Source organism: Chenopodium album, chromosome 27 (genome assembly GCF_948465745.1).
Source record: "Chenopodium album chromosome 27, dcCheAlbu1.1, whole genome shotgun sequence".
Classification (NCBI taxonomy): Eukaryota; Viridiplantae; Streptophyta; class Magnoliopsida; order Caryophyllales; family Amaranthaceae; genus Chenopodium; species Chenopodium album.
Window position 1 is genome coordinate 29063674 of NC_137860.1, and position 15184 is coordinate 29078857.

At 38.3% G+C, this 15184-nt stretch overlaps 2 protein-coding genes across 2 annotated transcripts; one reads left to right on the forward strand and one right to left on the reverse strand.

Moving 5' to 3' along the window:
* Window positions 1–46: 46 nt before the first annotated feature.
* Window positions 47–10123, reverse strand: LOC145621004 (pre-mRNA-processing-splicing factor 8A). The gene is made up of 12 exons (XM_081675744.1): window positions 9647–10123; window positions 8763–8886; window positions 7999–8482; window positions 6894–7377; window positions 2887–6790; window positions 2536–2790; window positions 1956–2429; window positions 1649–1810; window positions 1303–1500; window positions 878–1156; window positions 541–783; window positions 47–432 (listed from the first exon to the last, which is right to left on the reverse strand). Exons 1-12 carry the CDS (start codon window positions 9919–9921, stop codon window positions 241–243), a joined length of 7074 nt encoding a protein of 2357 aa, XP_081531870.1. The 5' UTR covers window positions 9922–10123; the 3' UTR covers window positions 47–240.
* A 2270-nt stretch (window positions 10124–12393) lies between these two features.
* LOC145620758 (uncharacterized) lies at window positions 12394–15025 on the forward strand. Its single transcript, XM_081675463.1, has 5 exons — window positions 12394–12798; window positions 13867–13999; window positions 14089–14309; window positions 14423–14596; window positions 14699–15025. The coding sequence occupies exons 1-5, from the start codon at window positions 12610–12612 to the stop codon at window positions 14783–14785; spliced, it is 804 nt and encodes a 267-aa protein (XP_081531589.1). The 5' UTR covers window positions 12394–12609; the 3' UTR covers window positions 14786–15025.
* The last annotated feature ends 159 nt before the right edge of the window (window positions 15026–15184 follow it).

The following is a 15184-nucleotide window of genomic DNA, read 5'->3' on the forward strand; positions in this document are numbered from 1 at the left end:
GAGAAAATATCACCTCATTTCCCATACGAACATAAATAAGGCAATAAACCAAATTCAAAATTTTCCGTATTCATTTATGTACAGCTACTATAACCAGTCAAGAAGTACTACACTTGCTGTATTTTACATGTATTCAACAAAACGGTACAAGCCTGAAGGGCTAATTCTAGAAAAAGTTGTCAAAACAAATGGTGAACTAACTCATACTAAGTACTAACTCTGGAGGGTAAATGCGAAGAATCAAGTAAACGTGTCCTCTCTGTCACCTTCTGCAATATCAGCGTCCTCCATGTTGCTGAACTCTAAGTAGTGTGTAGGGCGGTGCTCTTCATGGTAATACTCTTTAGGAGTCCCAAGCTTGACTCCGTATTTCATGCTAGGGGTGTGCTTAACCCCCATGAAATTATAGTTCCAAGGACCAGTATCAGGAGTCTGAAAAAAGAATAATTCAAAGAATAAGCACCATAAAAAATACTCCAACAGGAATTCAATTGACATAATCTGCTTATAAAAAGATTTTTTAACTTATCAAGAGCTTACCATATAGAAGCCGAGGAATCGATCACTTAGCAGCATCTGAACCTTCTCGTAATGAGTAGGTAGATAGCCATGGGGATTGCTGCCATTATCTTTATTTGCACGTCCCCACTCATATCCTGACGGGGTGAGCTTGTAGGCAGTCAGTGAACAAGAACCAGGAGTAAAACTGCAAGTAAGAATGATACACTTCTCCCCATCCCACTGCTTGTTGCTCTCCAAAATACGAGCATGACTAGTTACATCCTGCATTTGATGATTGGTCAGGTTATAAGATGAATTGGGAATTTAGAAAACACAATGTCACGTGGAATGAAATCTAAGAATATTAGAGTGTAACCTGAGGTGATAGCTGAGGAAGTTCATTTGGCTGTGTATGCATCCACCCCAAAGGTTCCAAATCATTCAAGAAATCATGCTCAGGTAATTGGGAAGGAAGATTGACCTGTTGATGAGTTCCCCATTGTGGTGGCATTGCAATGCAGCGAATCTCTTTGACCTGAGGATTATCTGGTGGGCTTACACCATACAAGTAACCTGCAATCTGGGTCCTCAAATCTGCTATGCATATGAACTTCTTCAGAATGTTCTTAGGCATGATATATGTATATCCTGTTTCCTGTTTTGTAAAAAATATCAGGTTGGTCAACACAGATCTTATCCAGGAATAGCAAAGCACGTGCAGATGTGCAAGCACAGGTTGAAAGAAAGAAGCATACATCTATCCATTGGCTGAAAGATGGGATAAGGAAAAAGGACACTAACCTTTATATCTTCCGAGTTTACATAAATATGATTCACACGCAGATAGAGATTAGTTGCAGATATTGCTCTGACACGCCAATCAGTCTTAGAGCTAAATGCTGCCTGCTCATAAGGACTTGTGGTGGTGACAATTAATTCCTCACCGTGCACATTGGAAGTCTTCGTTGTAACCGCTGTCAACTGACTAGAGGCCTTTGCCTGGAGAATGAATCAAGGGAGGGGTACATTAGGAAAAAAAAATTAAGAAAAATTATCAAGTACAAATTAAGAAAAATTATCAAGTAGAAATGATAAGGGTGAGGCAGATTTTAATGGAAACTACACAGAACAAAACCAGTATACTCGCCTGCTTCTCAATCTCAGCAATCTGCTGTCTCTGCTGAGACGGAGGGGTAATCTCTGCCCCAAGGATGATATCACGTATTTCAGACTGCGTCAATGCCGAGGTGTTCACATTGTTCTTCTTGGCATAGTCAGAAAGTATGAGGTCTCTCAAAGCAACTTCAACCTACATAAATAATAAATTGGACTTAGTTTCATGTTAACTTGAGCTATTGCATACAACTCATATGAGGATTGAACAAACTGTGACAATTTGCAAGCTCTTTCCTAGTCACTAAAAACAATAATCAAAGGGATCATTTAGCAAGTACCTTCATCCATTGATCATCAGTGAGGGAAGGCCAAATATGATGAGGTTCAGTGACCACAGTCCTGTCAGGTTTCAGCAACATCTTTGCCTTCTCATTGTTGACATGAAGTGCCCGGAGTATGAGGATAAGCCGAGAGAAAGCAGTATATGAAGAAATGCTTTTCAACCAATCATCATATATGTTGAACAGAACCATTTGTGGCTCTGTAGCCTTTAAGATGAGATCACCAAATTTCTCAATCTTTAAGCAGGCCTGGAAAGGAAGTTGCAGCTCGCTTCCTTTGATAACTATATTAGGAAAATCAAGCAAATGGACCTCCAAAGGATCCAACATTCCTTTACGAGTCACAATGATCTGTTTTGGTTGTTCTTCAACAGGTAAAGACCGGACAAGGGCCGCAACTTCTTCAGCTGTTTTCCACTTGGCCAGCTGACCTAGACGCTTCTGTCCAGCCCATACACTAGTGTGAATAACCTGCCAAGAGATCAACAGAGTGTCAAAATCTCAGATGCAAGAAAAGGCAAAGCAAAATAAAGCCAAGTGATGTAGATATAATTAAAATCACTGTGCTGGGTCTTACCTTCAAAAACAGCTGTCCAGTCCGGGGATTAAATATGAATATAGCACCATTGATGGGTTTTGTGGTAAGATTTCCTTCAAATGTTTTATGAATCGTCACACGATAGACATTGGTATCATCAACAAACCATATAATCTGATTACTAAATATCTCCCCGTAATTCTGGGAAGACAGATAAGGCTCAGTAGGTTCAGAAGAGTACAGCTGAAGACCCTTCCTTATACGCTCTCTCAGGACATAAAGTGCGGGATTTGACTGCACAAAAAAATATACCATCAGACAATTCCAAAAAGGTTCACAACTCAATCAGTAAATGCTAATACACAAATAAAAATCATAGCAAGTGCAAACCTTCATGATCTTGTTCATAGCTTGTGCAATCAGAGGTTTAGAACCAGGGAACCAGTTGCCAAAAGCCGAATGCAAGTTGTAAGCCAAATCAAGAGCAATCATAACTCCCATGGGTGATGGATAAATGGACATGTTATCAGTTGTGTAGTCCAAGAACTTTGCTCGGGTATATCGCTCAATATCATGAGAGTCATAATCACCCCAACGAAGCTGCACATCTACCCAATATTTATTGCTTGCCTTCTGGTCAAACACATCTTTTGTCTCTGCCACCAAACTGGGTTTCGACATCGGCCACCTATGAGCAGCAAACAGAAGTATATCTGCACAACTACTGTTCATTTTGTAACTTTTTCTGGGATGGATTGTCTCCTTCTGAACCGTCTCAATTTCTAAAGCATCTAGCTCCTGATCCAGAACTTGACAAAGATCCATGACAACACTTTCATGGATCTTCTGCCATAAATGTGCACGGAATATCTGAATCAAAGATATCTTCAAAGTTGGAATCTTTCCATGCATGAAAATTCCAGTCAGATCAAGCTGAACTTGGAAACCCACATAGACATTAGCACGATTTATTGTAGGAGACCACCAGAGTGTAAATCTACGATTTGGAATCTGATTCAAACCAGATCGTTGCGCATTAGTCAGCTTCTTATATTTCATGGACTCCTCAAAACCAGATGCCTTCTCCCAGAAGAGACCCTCCCATGTCGGAAAGTATGTTCCCTTAAACAGAGTATGCTCCAGAATACCTTCCACTCCCCCTAGAGCCTGAATGACATCAGTTCTGTAATTGTTCAAGTTCCAAAGTTTTCCATCATGCCTCTGATGCGTCCACCAGAAAGGATTTTGCTTCAAAACCTGATATTGCTTGAAATCAGTACGAACTCTCCAACCTTTATCATATGCTAAAGTATGACGATCCTTTTGAAACAAGGTATTTATTCGAGGTATACCACGATCCCAAGAATCTTCCAGATCCTCCAGGGTTAAACGCCTATTCTGCGACTGTGCTTCTTGCCGCTTCAATGCATACTCAGCCCAAACACGCTGTGAATCAATGAACTCGCTCTCCCACGGCTGTATGTATCGGTAGAGATTCGGAATCAGCTGGTCCTCTTCATGGCTCATACCACTCCTGAAGTGGGTCACCCCCACATCGGTTTGTCTACTGTAACGTAGGTCACTCTGTGGAATCAAGATGTGACCCATTGACAGCATTCCAAGCCCTCCGATTTCCTTTGGAGTGTAGAAGATGACAGGAGGAAACCTGCTAGGCATTTTGGAGTTCAATCCAATCTTAATACGTGTTTGGATTTTGTTCTCACACTTCACCAGCAAGTCTAAGAGCTCTTGAGTATGTACAGTCGCCTCACGGAAGTAAGTCATAAGACCGATAAGGGCAGTGTTCCATTTGTTGACTATTTTTGTGAAAGTCGTAGAGCCAGAAGACATAAGAATCTGCCGCACCCGATTCTCAAAGACTTTCATATGTTCATCATCAACCCTTAAGAAAGCAACAGCAGTTCGCTCTTTGGTCTGTTCATTTTGCAAGTTCCAAACCCCATCTTTGGTGTTACTAAATGCTTCTTGTGTCATTCTTATCTTAGGCATTATCCGCACCTCAAATCCACACATGCTGAATAGCAGATTGGGGTTGTCCTTGCTGTAGACCGAGACAAAACTATTCTCCCATTCTAAGGTAGTGATACTCCGTGGTAGACGATTTTTCATGTCCCAGAAAACACTTCTACCCAAGTTAACATCATGTTTCATGAGCCTCATGCGAGCATCTCTGGGCCAACACTTTTTGTTGTTGTATCCAACCATATTCTCATTATTGGGGTCAGGATGCTCAGTAAGGTACCGCTGGATCAGATCTCGGGCCTCTTCATGAGTAAACCGGAATAATATATGCACCTTATCAATATAACGAGAATACAGCCTAATAGGATGCCTGGTTTCAACCTTTGTATCCCAAAAGGTCATGAACTCATTAGGCATTTGGGGTGGACCAGCAATTTCACTACCTCTGGTCAAACCCAGAAGAAGAAGATCAAGCACAAGGCCATAGTACTGTACAACAAATGAGGCAAACTGAAGACCCCGTATCAGCCCATAAGAGTTGGTGTGACTCATATCCTTGTAAGACAAAACCACATTATTCTTTGCAGTAACATAATCAGCAATATTGTGATCCAAAATCAACCGCAGAAGTCTGTTGAGCATAGTCAAATCAATCTTCTCAAAGAACTTCTCAAATTTGGTCTGCAACATCACCACACATTGTCCATCACTTGTATCCCATATACCTTGCAGGTTATTAATTCCTTGGCACCACTTATACACCAAGAGAGGAGGTGGCTCAGTATCTGCAGGCTTCACCCAATTTGGGAACAGGTGCCTCTTGTCCCCCTCATACCACAGATATTGATCAAGATAAGCATCTGTAATTTTTTCAAGTGGCTCAATCTCATATACAGGAATGAGATAGCTATATAGATCCATAAATTCAATGCCAACTTCTTTAAAAGCCCGCTGTGTGAGCAAGTGACGTTTAATTCTAGATAATGCTTCATGAGGGTTATCATATGCCTGCTCAATCAGACCTAATTCTTCTCTTTGCTGTTGATTTAATCTAACAGCAACACTGTATGATTCCTTCAACCTCTCCAAGGCAAGGATAAGAAGCTTGGTGTCATGCTTATATGACAAGGGTGGGAACGGAATTGGGGAGAACTTCCTGGACTCTAGCCAATGCACAGTAGTAGTGTAGATAGCCACAGCTTCTTCAGGTGTAACATAAGGCCCATCCTTCAGATAATTGTGCTGGCGTTCCTGCTCTGCTTTTAACCACAAACGAGTCAACCTCCCAAGATTCTTACGACAAACTGTTTTATCAACTGTGGCTCCTCTTCTGATACGTTCACGGTTATAATGGGCAACATTAGTCCACCAATCCGCTTTTGCTTTCACATAACGCAGGATCATATTTTCAATGGGAACCGGCAATCCTGGAACCTTCCAAGGGATATTTGCTTTCCAACAACGCCAAGCTTCACTGAGATGCTGCAAGATGGTTCTCGCCTTGTTTTGCTTAATACCCTCTGGCATAGCATCAAGAACATCATGCATAACAGCAGCTCGAAGCTCTAAGTCAAAGTGACTTTCAACACGTTGCTTGGTAACTGTCTTCGCCACTCCTTTAGAATGCCGACCTTCAAATTGTCTAGCAAGTAGATTACCCAACCACCTCTCCAGCAACGGCACTATACCACGAAGGAAGAAGAGCCAGACCCTCCACATTGGTGCCCAGAAGCCACATCCAGGTCCCTTCCCAACCGGCCCAGTGTTGAAACGGTAATAGATTAAATGCTTCAGATCCTTGCACATTCTGATCTGCCTCATGAGCCTATATTTATAACGGTACATTCCAGTCAATTGTCCAACATGTGAAAATATGTATTGCAGGCCATCAGCAAGTTGAAAAGCATCCACATTACCCAAACGGAACTGAACATTGGCATCAACCACAAGTTTCGTCAAACGGAGAATTTCACGACACAAATGAAACGCATTACCAAATCGCGACTTCTTACGCTCCTTGGTAGTAAGTGTCTTAACTGGCTTCAGATTGAAATTATAATCCAGATGCAGATAGTTCAGATTTTTCCTGTGAATAAGCAAGTTTAGCATGTTGTACCCTTGCCTGCAGACCTGGAGGCCAACTTCAACCCAATCCAGTTCAGTACTCTGGAAAAACTTAGTAGCTGCAAGAGATCTGAAAAGATGTTTCTTCTTCTGAGCTTTAGGTGGCCTGTGATGCAACTCATTCAGCACAAAACATTTCAACAACTTCTGATAGCTGACTCGAACCTTCACAGGATATGAAGGAGGGCTGCAAAAGACAAAATTTGTCAGGACTGAGCATTTAATACAAAGGACATACATTAGTAAGCAAAAGATATTGGAGCAAAAAACAGAGTTAAAGGCTCTCTTACCAATGCTCCTTGTACCACTCTGAAACCAGTGGTATATCTTCAGCACGTCGAGTACGACCAGACCTCATATTGAACGGTCGTGGAGCACAAAGCAATGAGATTCCAGCTGCTGTTGTGTCAGTGTACAATTGGGTGTCACCAAGCAATGGTTCAACACCTTCAGGCAGCTCAAAATCATCATCATCCTCTTCATAAACTTTTTTATCACGTCGGTCTTTATGAGACGAGGTAATAGGATGAATCAGTGGATCATAATAAAATGCTGGAAGATCAGGATCCTCAGATTTTATATACATCACCATTGGAGTGTGGTATACACAAAGCCTGACTTTCCTAGGCCTATTATTGTACAGATGTGGAAATGCAATCCGATATTCTGTTCGAAGAGGTGACCGGATGATGAGTTTGTTGATGTCATTGAACTCATTCCAGTCCTCATCTCCTTTCTCCATGTCACGATACAAGGGCTCAAACTTTGGGCCTCCTGCAATTTTGAAAAAGCAAACTCATTACAAAAAATACATTAACTATTAACACTTCTACGACAAAAGTGCATGCAGTAAAACAACAAACATCAGTCCAATAGAACAGTGGTGCAATAAAAGAATAAAGTTGTTTACAGGACATGCCAACATTGCTACATGACTCCGAGCTAGAGTTCAAACAATCAAGCGTGAAGTCAAATTGGTTTGCCCTAATCACCTTAACGAACTTTAAGGCAAACATGGACTTGAGCTGTTGGACATTGCTCAGTGCTAAACTTAACGGCCAATTAACACCACCTAGTCAAGCCCTCCCCAAGCGAAAAAAACATCGGGCCTTACATATTCTCAAAACAAATCTTATTCAATCAGTCAATCTAAGCCTTAATCCCATATAAAACATTTCTCATTGGTTTTTATTCAAACTTATCAAAGGTTATAAGCCTAAAATTGCTAAAATATATTACAACAGAATCAGTATCTTACCAAATTACCATATATGTGGAGCATATGGGATCAGAAAAGGTCTAATATAGCTAAATTACAGATACAAACTTTTGAAATCAAAGAATGAAAAAAAAAAAAAAAAGAAAGAAAAAGGAAAGCTGATAGCTATGACATACCAGGTATGCACATGTTCAGTGCCTTTGCAGTGAAAAATGATTCCATGTCAAACAAATAAAAGTAATTCCTGTCAACCATGTCAGACAGCAATTGTCCAGCAAACCTATAGAGAGTTGCCATAATTGGCAGTGAAAGATGCCATCTTCTATAACTTGGCCCATTGATAAGCTTTGTCTTCACAAGAGGTTTATGGTCATAGAACCATGTATAAACAGCAGAATCTTCTTCTTCATCTAATTCTAGTTGGATTGGTTCCAGTGGATCTACATCTAATACATTATCAGCATAATCCAATGGAGGCTCCTCATCATCAAAAGGGGGAAACCTCATTCGTTTAAAATGCCGGCGATCTCTCTTTTCTCTTCTCATCATAATCCACATTGTACCCCACTGAGCCAAATAAATTGGTTCAACCACCCATGGTATTTCATTTACAAATGTGATGGCTCCAGTTATATGGTACAGAACTTTGACATCGCGGACCTAAAACAAATAAATAAAGGGTCAATGTCAAACAGATATCCCATTAATATGCATATAAACAAGAAGGTTAAGATCAAACGTGTTTTTGCTTCAAGAGAAGCTCCCATCACATTAACTATATATCGTTGGGCCCTCATCATAAAATTTACACATTTTATAGCTAGTGTAAAAAGTACTACATATATTTCTTAACATTCATTCAACCAACTAATGGCCATAAATTCTCTTTATTAAAAAGATTAATAAGCTACAAATTGGCTGTAAATGTCATAAAAATTACCTGTTCCCAAGGCATTGGCATGTTCTCGAGAAGCTTGTAGACAGCATGGGGAACGAACTTCAAAGCCCCAAGGTACACACGTTTATCATGGCGGAATTTCTTAGAAGACATATCACCATGATCTCTGAAACAAGGGAGCAAAACCTCCATTTTAGCAAGTACTTAAAAAACAAGAACCCTAGAGAAACGGAATAAAATTCAACAACAACCAAAATGACTGATGACCATTATAAGATTCTTAACCAACACCTAATACAATCCCCCTCTCCCACCTCATTGAGACAGCAAATGAGCCAATTTTTACCGTAAAAGCTATAGACTCGGGAAAAAATAAGGTTTGTTTATGAGCAAAATTAAGATTAAGCTCTTTAAGCAAACAAGCAGAGCTCTGATATGGTGATACCCAATGCTTCTGTGCTCCACTGAATTACATTACTCGTACTTAGCATTTAAAATAACATGACGCGCGTATTCATATATTAGTAAAATTTTAAAACAATGTTACTCCTCACTGTGCCAATTTTAATTTCTAAAAATTATTAATAAAAGCTTCCAATTAGAGCATACTCAACCAATATTAGTACAACCTAAAAAAAAATCAAGTTTTGAAAATACATAAATCTGAGCTCATGAAATTCATAGCTCAGCTAAAACTGTACTCGTTTCGATATCAATTAATCGAGCATTCCACTACTCAGCTAAACTCGACTCGATTGCAACACAACACCTCCAATCCGCAAGATCTCAGCACTCCCAAACACAGCAACTACCACATAATCATAATCACCATACATTCATTCAAATACAAACACAAACTAGAACATAAATCTAAGCATTCAAATTCACTGTAAATTCAAAACAATCGAAACCAATTAGCAACTCACCGAATAATCTTCCGAACATGCTCAGGGGGCATATCCTCCTTCTGTGTCTCAACAAACCCGAACTTCCGCTTATCGCCATACCTCTTCGAATTAAGCTGCATCCACTTCCTCGCCTTCTCCTCTAACCTCGCCTCAGCTTCCTCCGCTGATTCCTGCTGCTGAGGCTGCTGCTGCGGCGGCTGCAGCACTGTATACGATGGTTGCATCGCCGGCGGCGGTGGAATCGAAGTTCCCGGCGCCGGCGGTGGCGCCATGGGATTGTTCCCGTTCCACATCGCAAACGCAAAAACCCTAAACCCTCAGCAGATGCAAATTTTAAAACCCTAAGAGAGAGAAAAGTACGAAGATTGAGAAATTGGGGGTGAAATCAAAGAGAGAAATTGGGGATAATTTGAGTTAGGGTTTACTGAGAAAAATGGAGGAATTAGAGGGGAGATTTTTTTTCTTTTTTTTTTTCTCTCGGGGAGAGAAATAAAGTAACAGGAGGAGAGTGAGGGGAGTGAAGAATACAAGTAGGGAGAGTGAAAGGCGGTAGAATGAGCAAGAAACCGACCTTTGTGTGTTCGAGAATTGGCGTTGATTTGGGCTAAGGGGGGTGGGTTATTGGGTTGGGCCGAGGATGGTTATAGTGTTACTCCGTATTAAAAGATAAAACGATTCAACCTGCGACGATGACTAAAGTGATTAAAAATTACTCCGTATTTTCTTTATACAATTATATAGGCACGGTGATCTAACATGGAGCATTTATGATGTAACCTGAAATAATTAGCCCTAACTTTAACAAATTGTGGACATGAGTTGAGAGCTCTAGCTCGTGATTCGTTAAAACTCATATCTTGGTCTCGAGGCAAGAATGTGCACTAAATGAGCATCTACGAGTATTTGAAATTGAAATATGTGTGATGTGAACTCAAGGATTATGAGCATAGAATTCATGTACTTTATGTCGTCACAATATGGTATTGATTACATGGTATCATAATAATTGGTGAATAAGTATGATTTGTTACTATGTATAGATGTTATTATGTAGAATTGTACAAGGATTGTGGCTATAAGTTATGCACAACTTACGCCCATGTTTCGTCGGTATTGAATCAAAATTTTGGCCGATATTGCAAACTATAAATAAATAATATGAAATGGTTAAAAGAGGTTGCAAGGAATTGCAAAATTACTAAGTACGTTTTGAAATGCACCACAATTATGCAAAATTTGATCAGCTTGGATGTCTAACATTAAGCATGGTATTTTACAAAGTATAAATTAATTGCTTTGATAATAACCCTAGGGTGTTGATTTGCAAGTGTAAGTGGTTTGGTGTGTACCCTTCAACTATGTCTTTGCAACTACAATGAAGAAATTTAGGTGCAATATAGCATTTGTTTCATCTCTCCATTTGTATATACAAGTATGTTTCTACCTTTGTTGGCTTATCACTCGACTATTTTGGATCTTACTTGATAAATTGAAAAGTTAAAGAAACTATTTATCTTTTCTTTGAAACCATCACACCATGCTATACAGCTATACTCCAAAAGATCGGAATTAAAGGGATAAAATCATAAAAAGATCGGATAAGTGAAGCCCAATAAAATAAATAAATAAAAAGCCAATGGAACCTTGAGAAGAGGATATTTAGGAAGCAAACTATGTTGGAATATTTTCCTTCAAATTTTCAACGGTTACTTAAATCCTAATGTATAGGAATCCTACATATAAATAATTTGTGTTAGTTGAGTTGTAAGAATAGTGGATTTATGTTAGGCGTGACATAATGATTGCGGGATCATATTATGTAGTTTTAGCTTAGTTTTACATTATATATGTGTTGCTATGTAGAATGTTGTACATTTTCAATAGATTAAATACAATGCAAGTTTATAAAAATCTCCCCCCTCTCTCAGCTATTCTATTTATTTATAATATCAACAAATTATCTTCATTTTAAAATGTCCCAAAATGGTTTCTCACTCTTTAAATCTTGTTTGTTAAATTAGATGTGCAAATTTCTTTAACGATAAAGTTAATGAGCTTATATCTCGTGGCGACGTGGCATGGTAACGAACTAATGATATAGAAACTTACATATGGAAGAATATTTTTGGTATTTCTATCCATTAATCTTGACTTCTATAGAGACGAAAAAAATGTTTAAGGCCTTGCCCAAGTAATCTATGCTATGTTTTATGTTAAAAAAAAAAAAGACGAAAAAAAAAGTTGTATCAATTCTAGTTAAGCATAAATAATTTAAGTTTTTATTTCAAGTAAAGAGAGCAAAAACTAAAAAGAACAAAAACTAAATAATGTTAAAATAATACTACTATATGTTGTGATAATTATTTATTTTAATATTACTACACATTTTAATATTTATCATGACACATTTTCGTATAGTATTTATTTTCATTGTTATTATTTTTTTTTTTTGAGAAAATTTTCATTGTTATTTAGTCATCATTAATCATTAATATAAAATAAGTGAATAATGTAATGACGTATACAGTCAAAATGATACACCTGAAAAGAGGGTACTCCGTATTGTAGATTAGAGATACGGAGTACTCGTACTTCATACTCCGTATAAAGCAGAAAGGAAATAAATAAAAAAGGAAATAATTAAAAAGGGAAAAAATAATTACGGCACAATTACTCGTTTGGATTGGCCGATCCACCAAGCCAACACCTTGACCAACATTATATAAAGCCCTCAAACCAGCAACAAGAAACCAGAAATTCCTCCCTGTCTTTCTCTCTCAAAACCCCCAATTTCAGAAAAATCCCCAATTCAAAACCCTAACTTACACAACCTTTATCCCTTTTCCTAATTTGAAATCCGATCCTTCAAATTTCAATCGACGTTGGATTTGGGGAAATTGGGGATTCGATTAAACTTCTGGGGTCGTTTTGAGACTCAGAGGATTTCTCTGAGATCGGAAAGAATCGAGAAGCATCTTAAGATGTCTGCAATTGTGTGTGGAAAGAGATCTTTTTTTGAAGAACAAACTTCCACCACACCTGTATCTAAGAAGCTTCGTTGTTCGTCTTCTTCCCCTGTTCGATTCTCGCCATTTTCGCCTCCGTCTCCGCCGCTGAGGAGCTCTCTGCTTGATAAGCTCAGGGAAGCCTTCCCTCGTATGGACCATCAGGTAATACAGATGTTTTTTTAATTTCTTGCTTTCAATTGATTGAGATTGTAGTGTTTTGGAATAATTTTATTGCAATTGTAGGAATTTTGTTTGCTTTGGTGTCTCGGAATTAGTGTTTTTTTTTATTTTTTTTTATTTTTTTTTATTTTTTTTTTATAGACGGGATTTGTTTGGAAGGAGTGGGGAATGAGTGTTGTTTTTATAGACGGGATTTGATTCGAGGTCTTGAGAGGCCGAAACTTTAACTAATTAAGCTAGTTGACATCGGTATGACCACAATCGCTTAATCTTGTTAGCCATTGATGCTTACTTTATGTCTATGTTGATTTATAGTATTGGGTCAATTTACAATTTACTGTTTCACAGACAATAGTGGTGCTGAATTATAAAATCAATGTGTATTCAACCAAAGTATGATTCAAATCCCTTGTAGTTCCTATGAGAACTTAAATTTGTATTGGAATTAATTTATTAAGACATTCTTTTGGACAGAAGATGTATCATATTGTCTAAATTTTATTGTTACAGTTTGGTCTTCTTTGTCTCATGAGATTTAGGAGTCAATATATGAAATTTCACCGGTTTTTGGGTAATACATATAATGTCTCCCCGAGTCACTAAATAATAGGCCACATTTGATTTGGGGTCATCGAAAAGGAATTTAGCTAAATCACTCCCCATTTTAAACTGTCTTTAAATCACCATTGTATCCATGGTACAACCAATGCTATATTTTGCCCAGATGCTTATTTATTGATCCCTCGAATGAGCAAACGAACAAAAATTAGCCTTGGCAATAGAAATTGCCTGATGCTATGGGTTTTATGTTTCTTTGGAATTTTTATTAGGGTGTCATTTAAGAGTAATATGGGAAAGTTTAAATTACATCTTATTTAGCATGAGAAAGTGGCTGATTAGGTTTGGGACCCGGTGTCACATAGGGATGTCCAACGTTGCGCTTGTATTGTATGTTGTCCGTAATGCTGTACTGTTGTTTACAGTGTGCATTTTGTTGCTTAACCTTCATCCACTCAAAATGTTTAATTTTTGCCTTTCTTTGGTGATCAGACTCTAGAAAGAGCTCTGGATGAATGTGGTGACGACATAGATGCTGCAATCAAAAGACTGCATGAGTTATGTTTAGGATCCTCTAAGGAAAATCCTGGATCTGTGGATCATGAGGAAGCACATGTGGAACAAAGTGTGTTTTTATCCTTTCTTTTTGTATGCTGCTGAAGTTTGTTATCTATCGAAATAGAGAAAATCTTTAACATGTCTTGTGTTTTGCAGGTGGTTTTTCTGCTCAGCAACAAGCTGTTCCTACTGCTGATTCTTCTGCCCAGAACAACCTCCCAAGAGATGGTGCTCAATGGGTGGAATTATTTCTTAGAGAGACAGTGGGTGCAACTACTGTAGATGACTTACGATCCCGTATTGTTAAGGTGTTGGAAGTTTTAGAGAAATCAATAAGGGACATTGCAACTGCTGAGGCTACAGAGAATTATCAGAAGGTATAACATAATACTCCTTCAGCATAGTTTTAGATAAATCAAGGAATTCTGTTTTGCTTTTCTTCAAAATGAATTGTCTTAGTCTTACATATATTGGGTGATCCTTTATGTAGGAAAATATGATGCTGAAGCAGCAAATTCAGGCGCTTATGAATGATAATGGTATCCTTAAACGTGGTATTCAAATTCAGCATGAGCGTCAAAAGGAGTATGATGATAAGAACCAAGAAGTGCAGCAACTGAAGCAGCTACTTCCACAATATCAGGAACAGTTGAGGAGACTCGAGGTCTGTATATCACCCCTATTCTTCTTTTCAGATTTTATCAGTGTTTAAAGGCCATGCTACTAAGACTTTGCTTACTAACTGTGTTTTTTCATGTGCTTGCAGATTACTAATTATACGCTGAGTATGCATCTCAAGCAAGCTCAACAAAGCAGTTCTATTCCTGGACAATTTCATCGAGAAGGTTTTTAAGTTAAAGATGTATTAACTGTAGTATGAATAGGTCAATAGGTTAAGTGTTCTGCCAATTACCTATGTAAGGCCTTCTTTAGAATTTTAGAAGCCCTAAGCTAAAATTTGGAGGGCCTAAATATGTTTCTCTTTATTTCATTCTTCTATATTTATGGCCGAGTTGATCAGATGCGATTATAAATCTATTTGGCATCTTACAACTGATGATTTAATGAAAGAAAAAAAAAGAAATTGATAGAACGTGTTGTGTGCAATCTTTTTGTGGCTGCAAGGAGCGAGCAATTTAATTCTTTATGAAAGTTTTGAACAGAAGTTCCTATGAACTAAACCTTGTTGCTGAAGTTAATTAAGATTCAAGGAAGCAAAAATGAGGCAAAAGGAGAACAACAAAAATGCAAT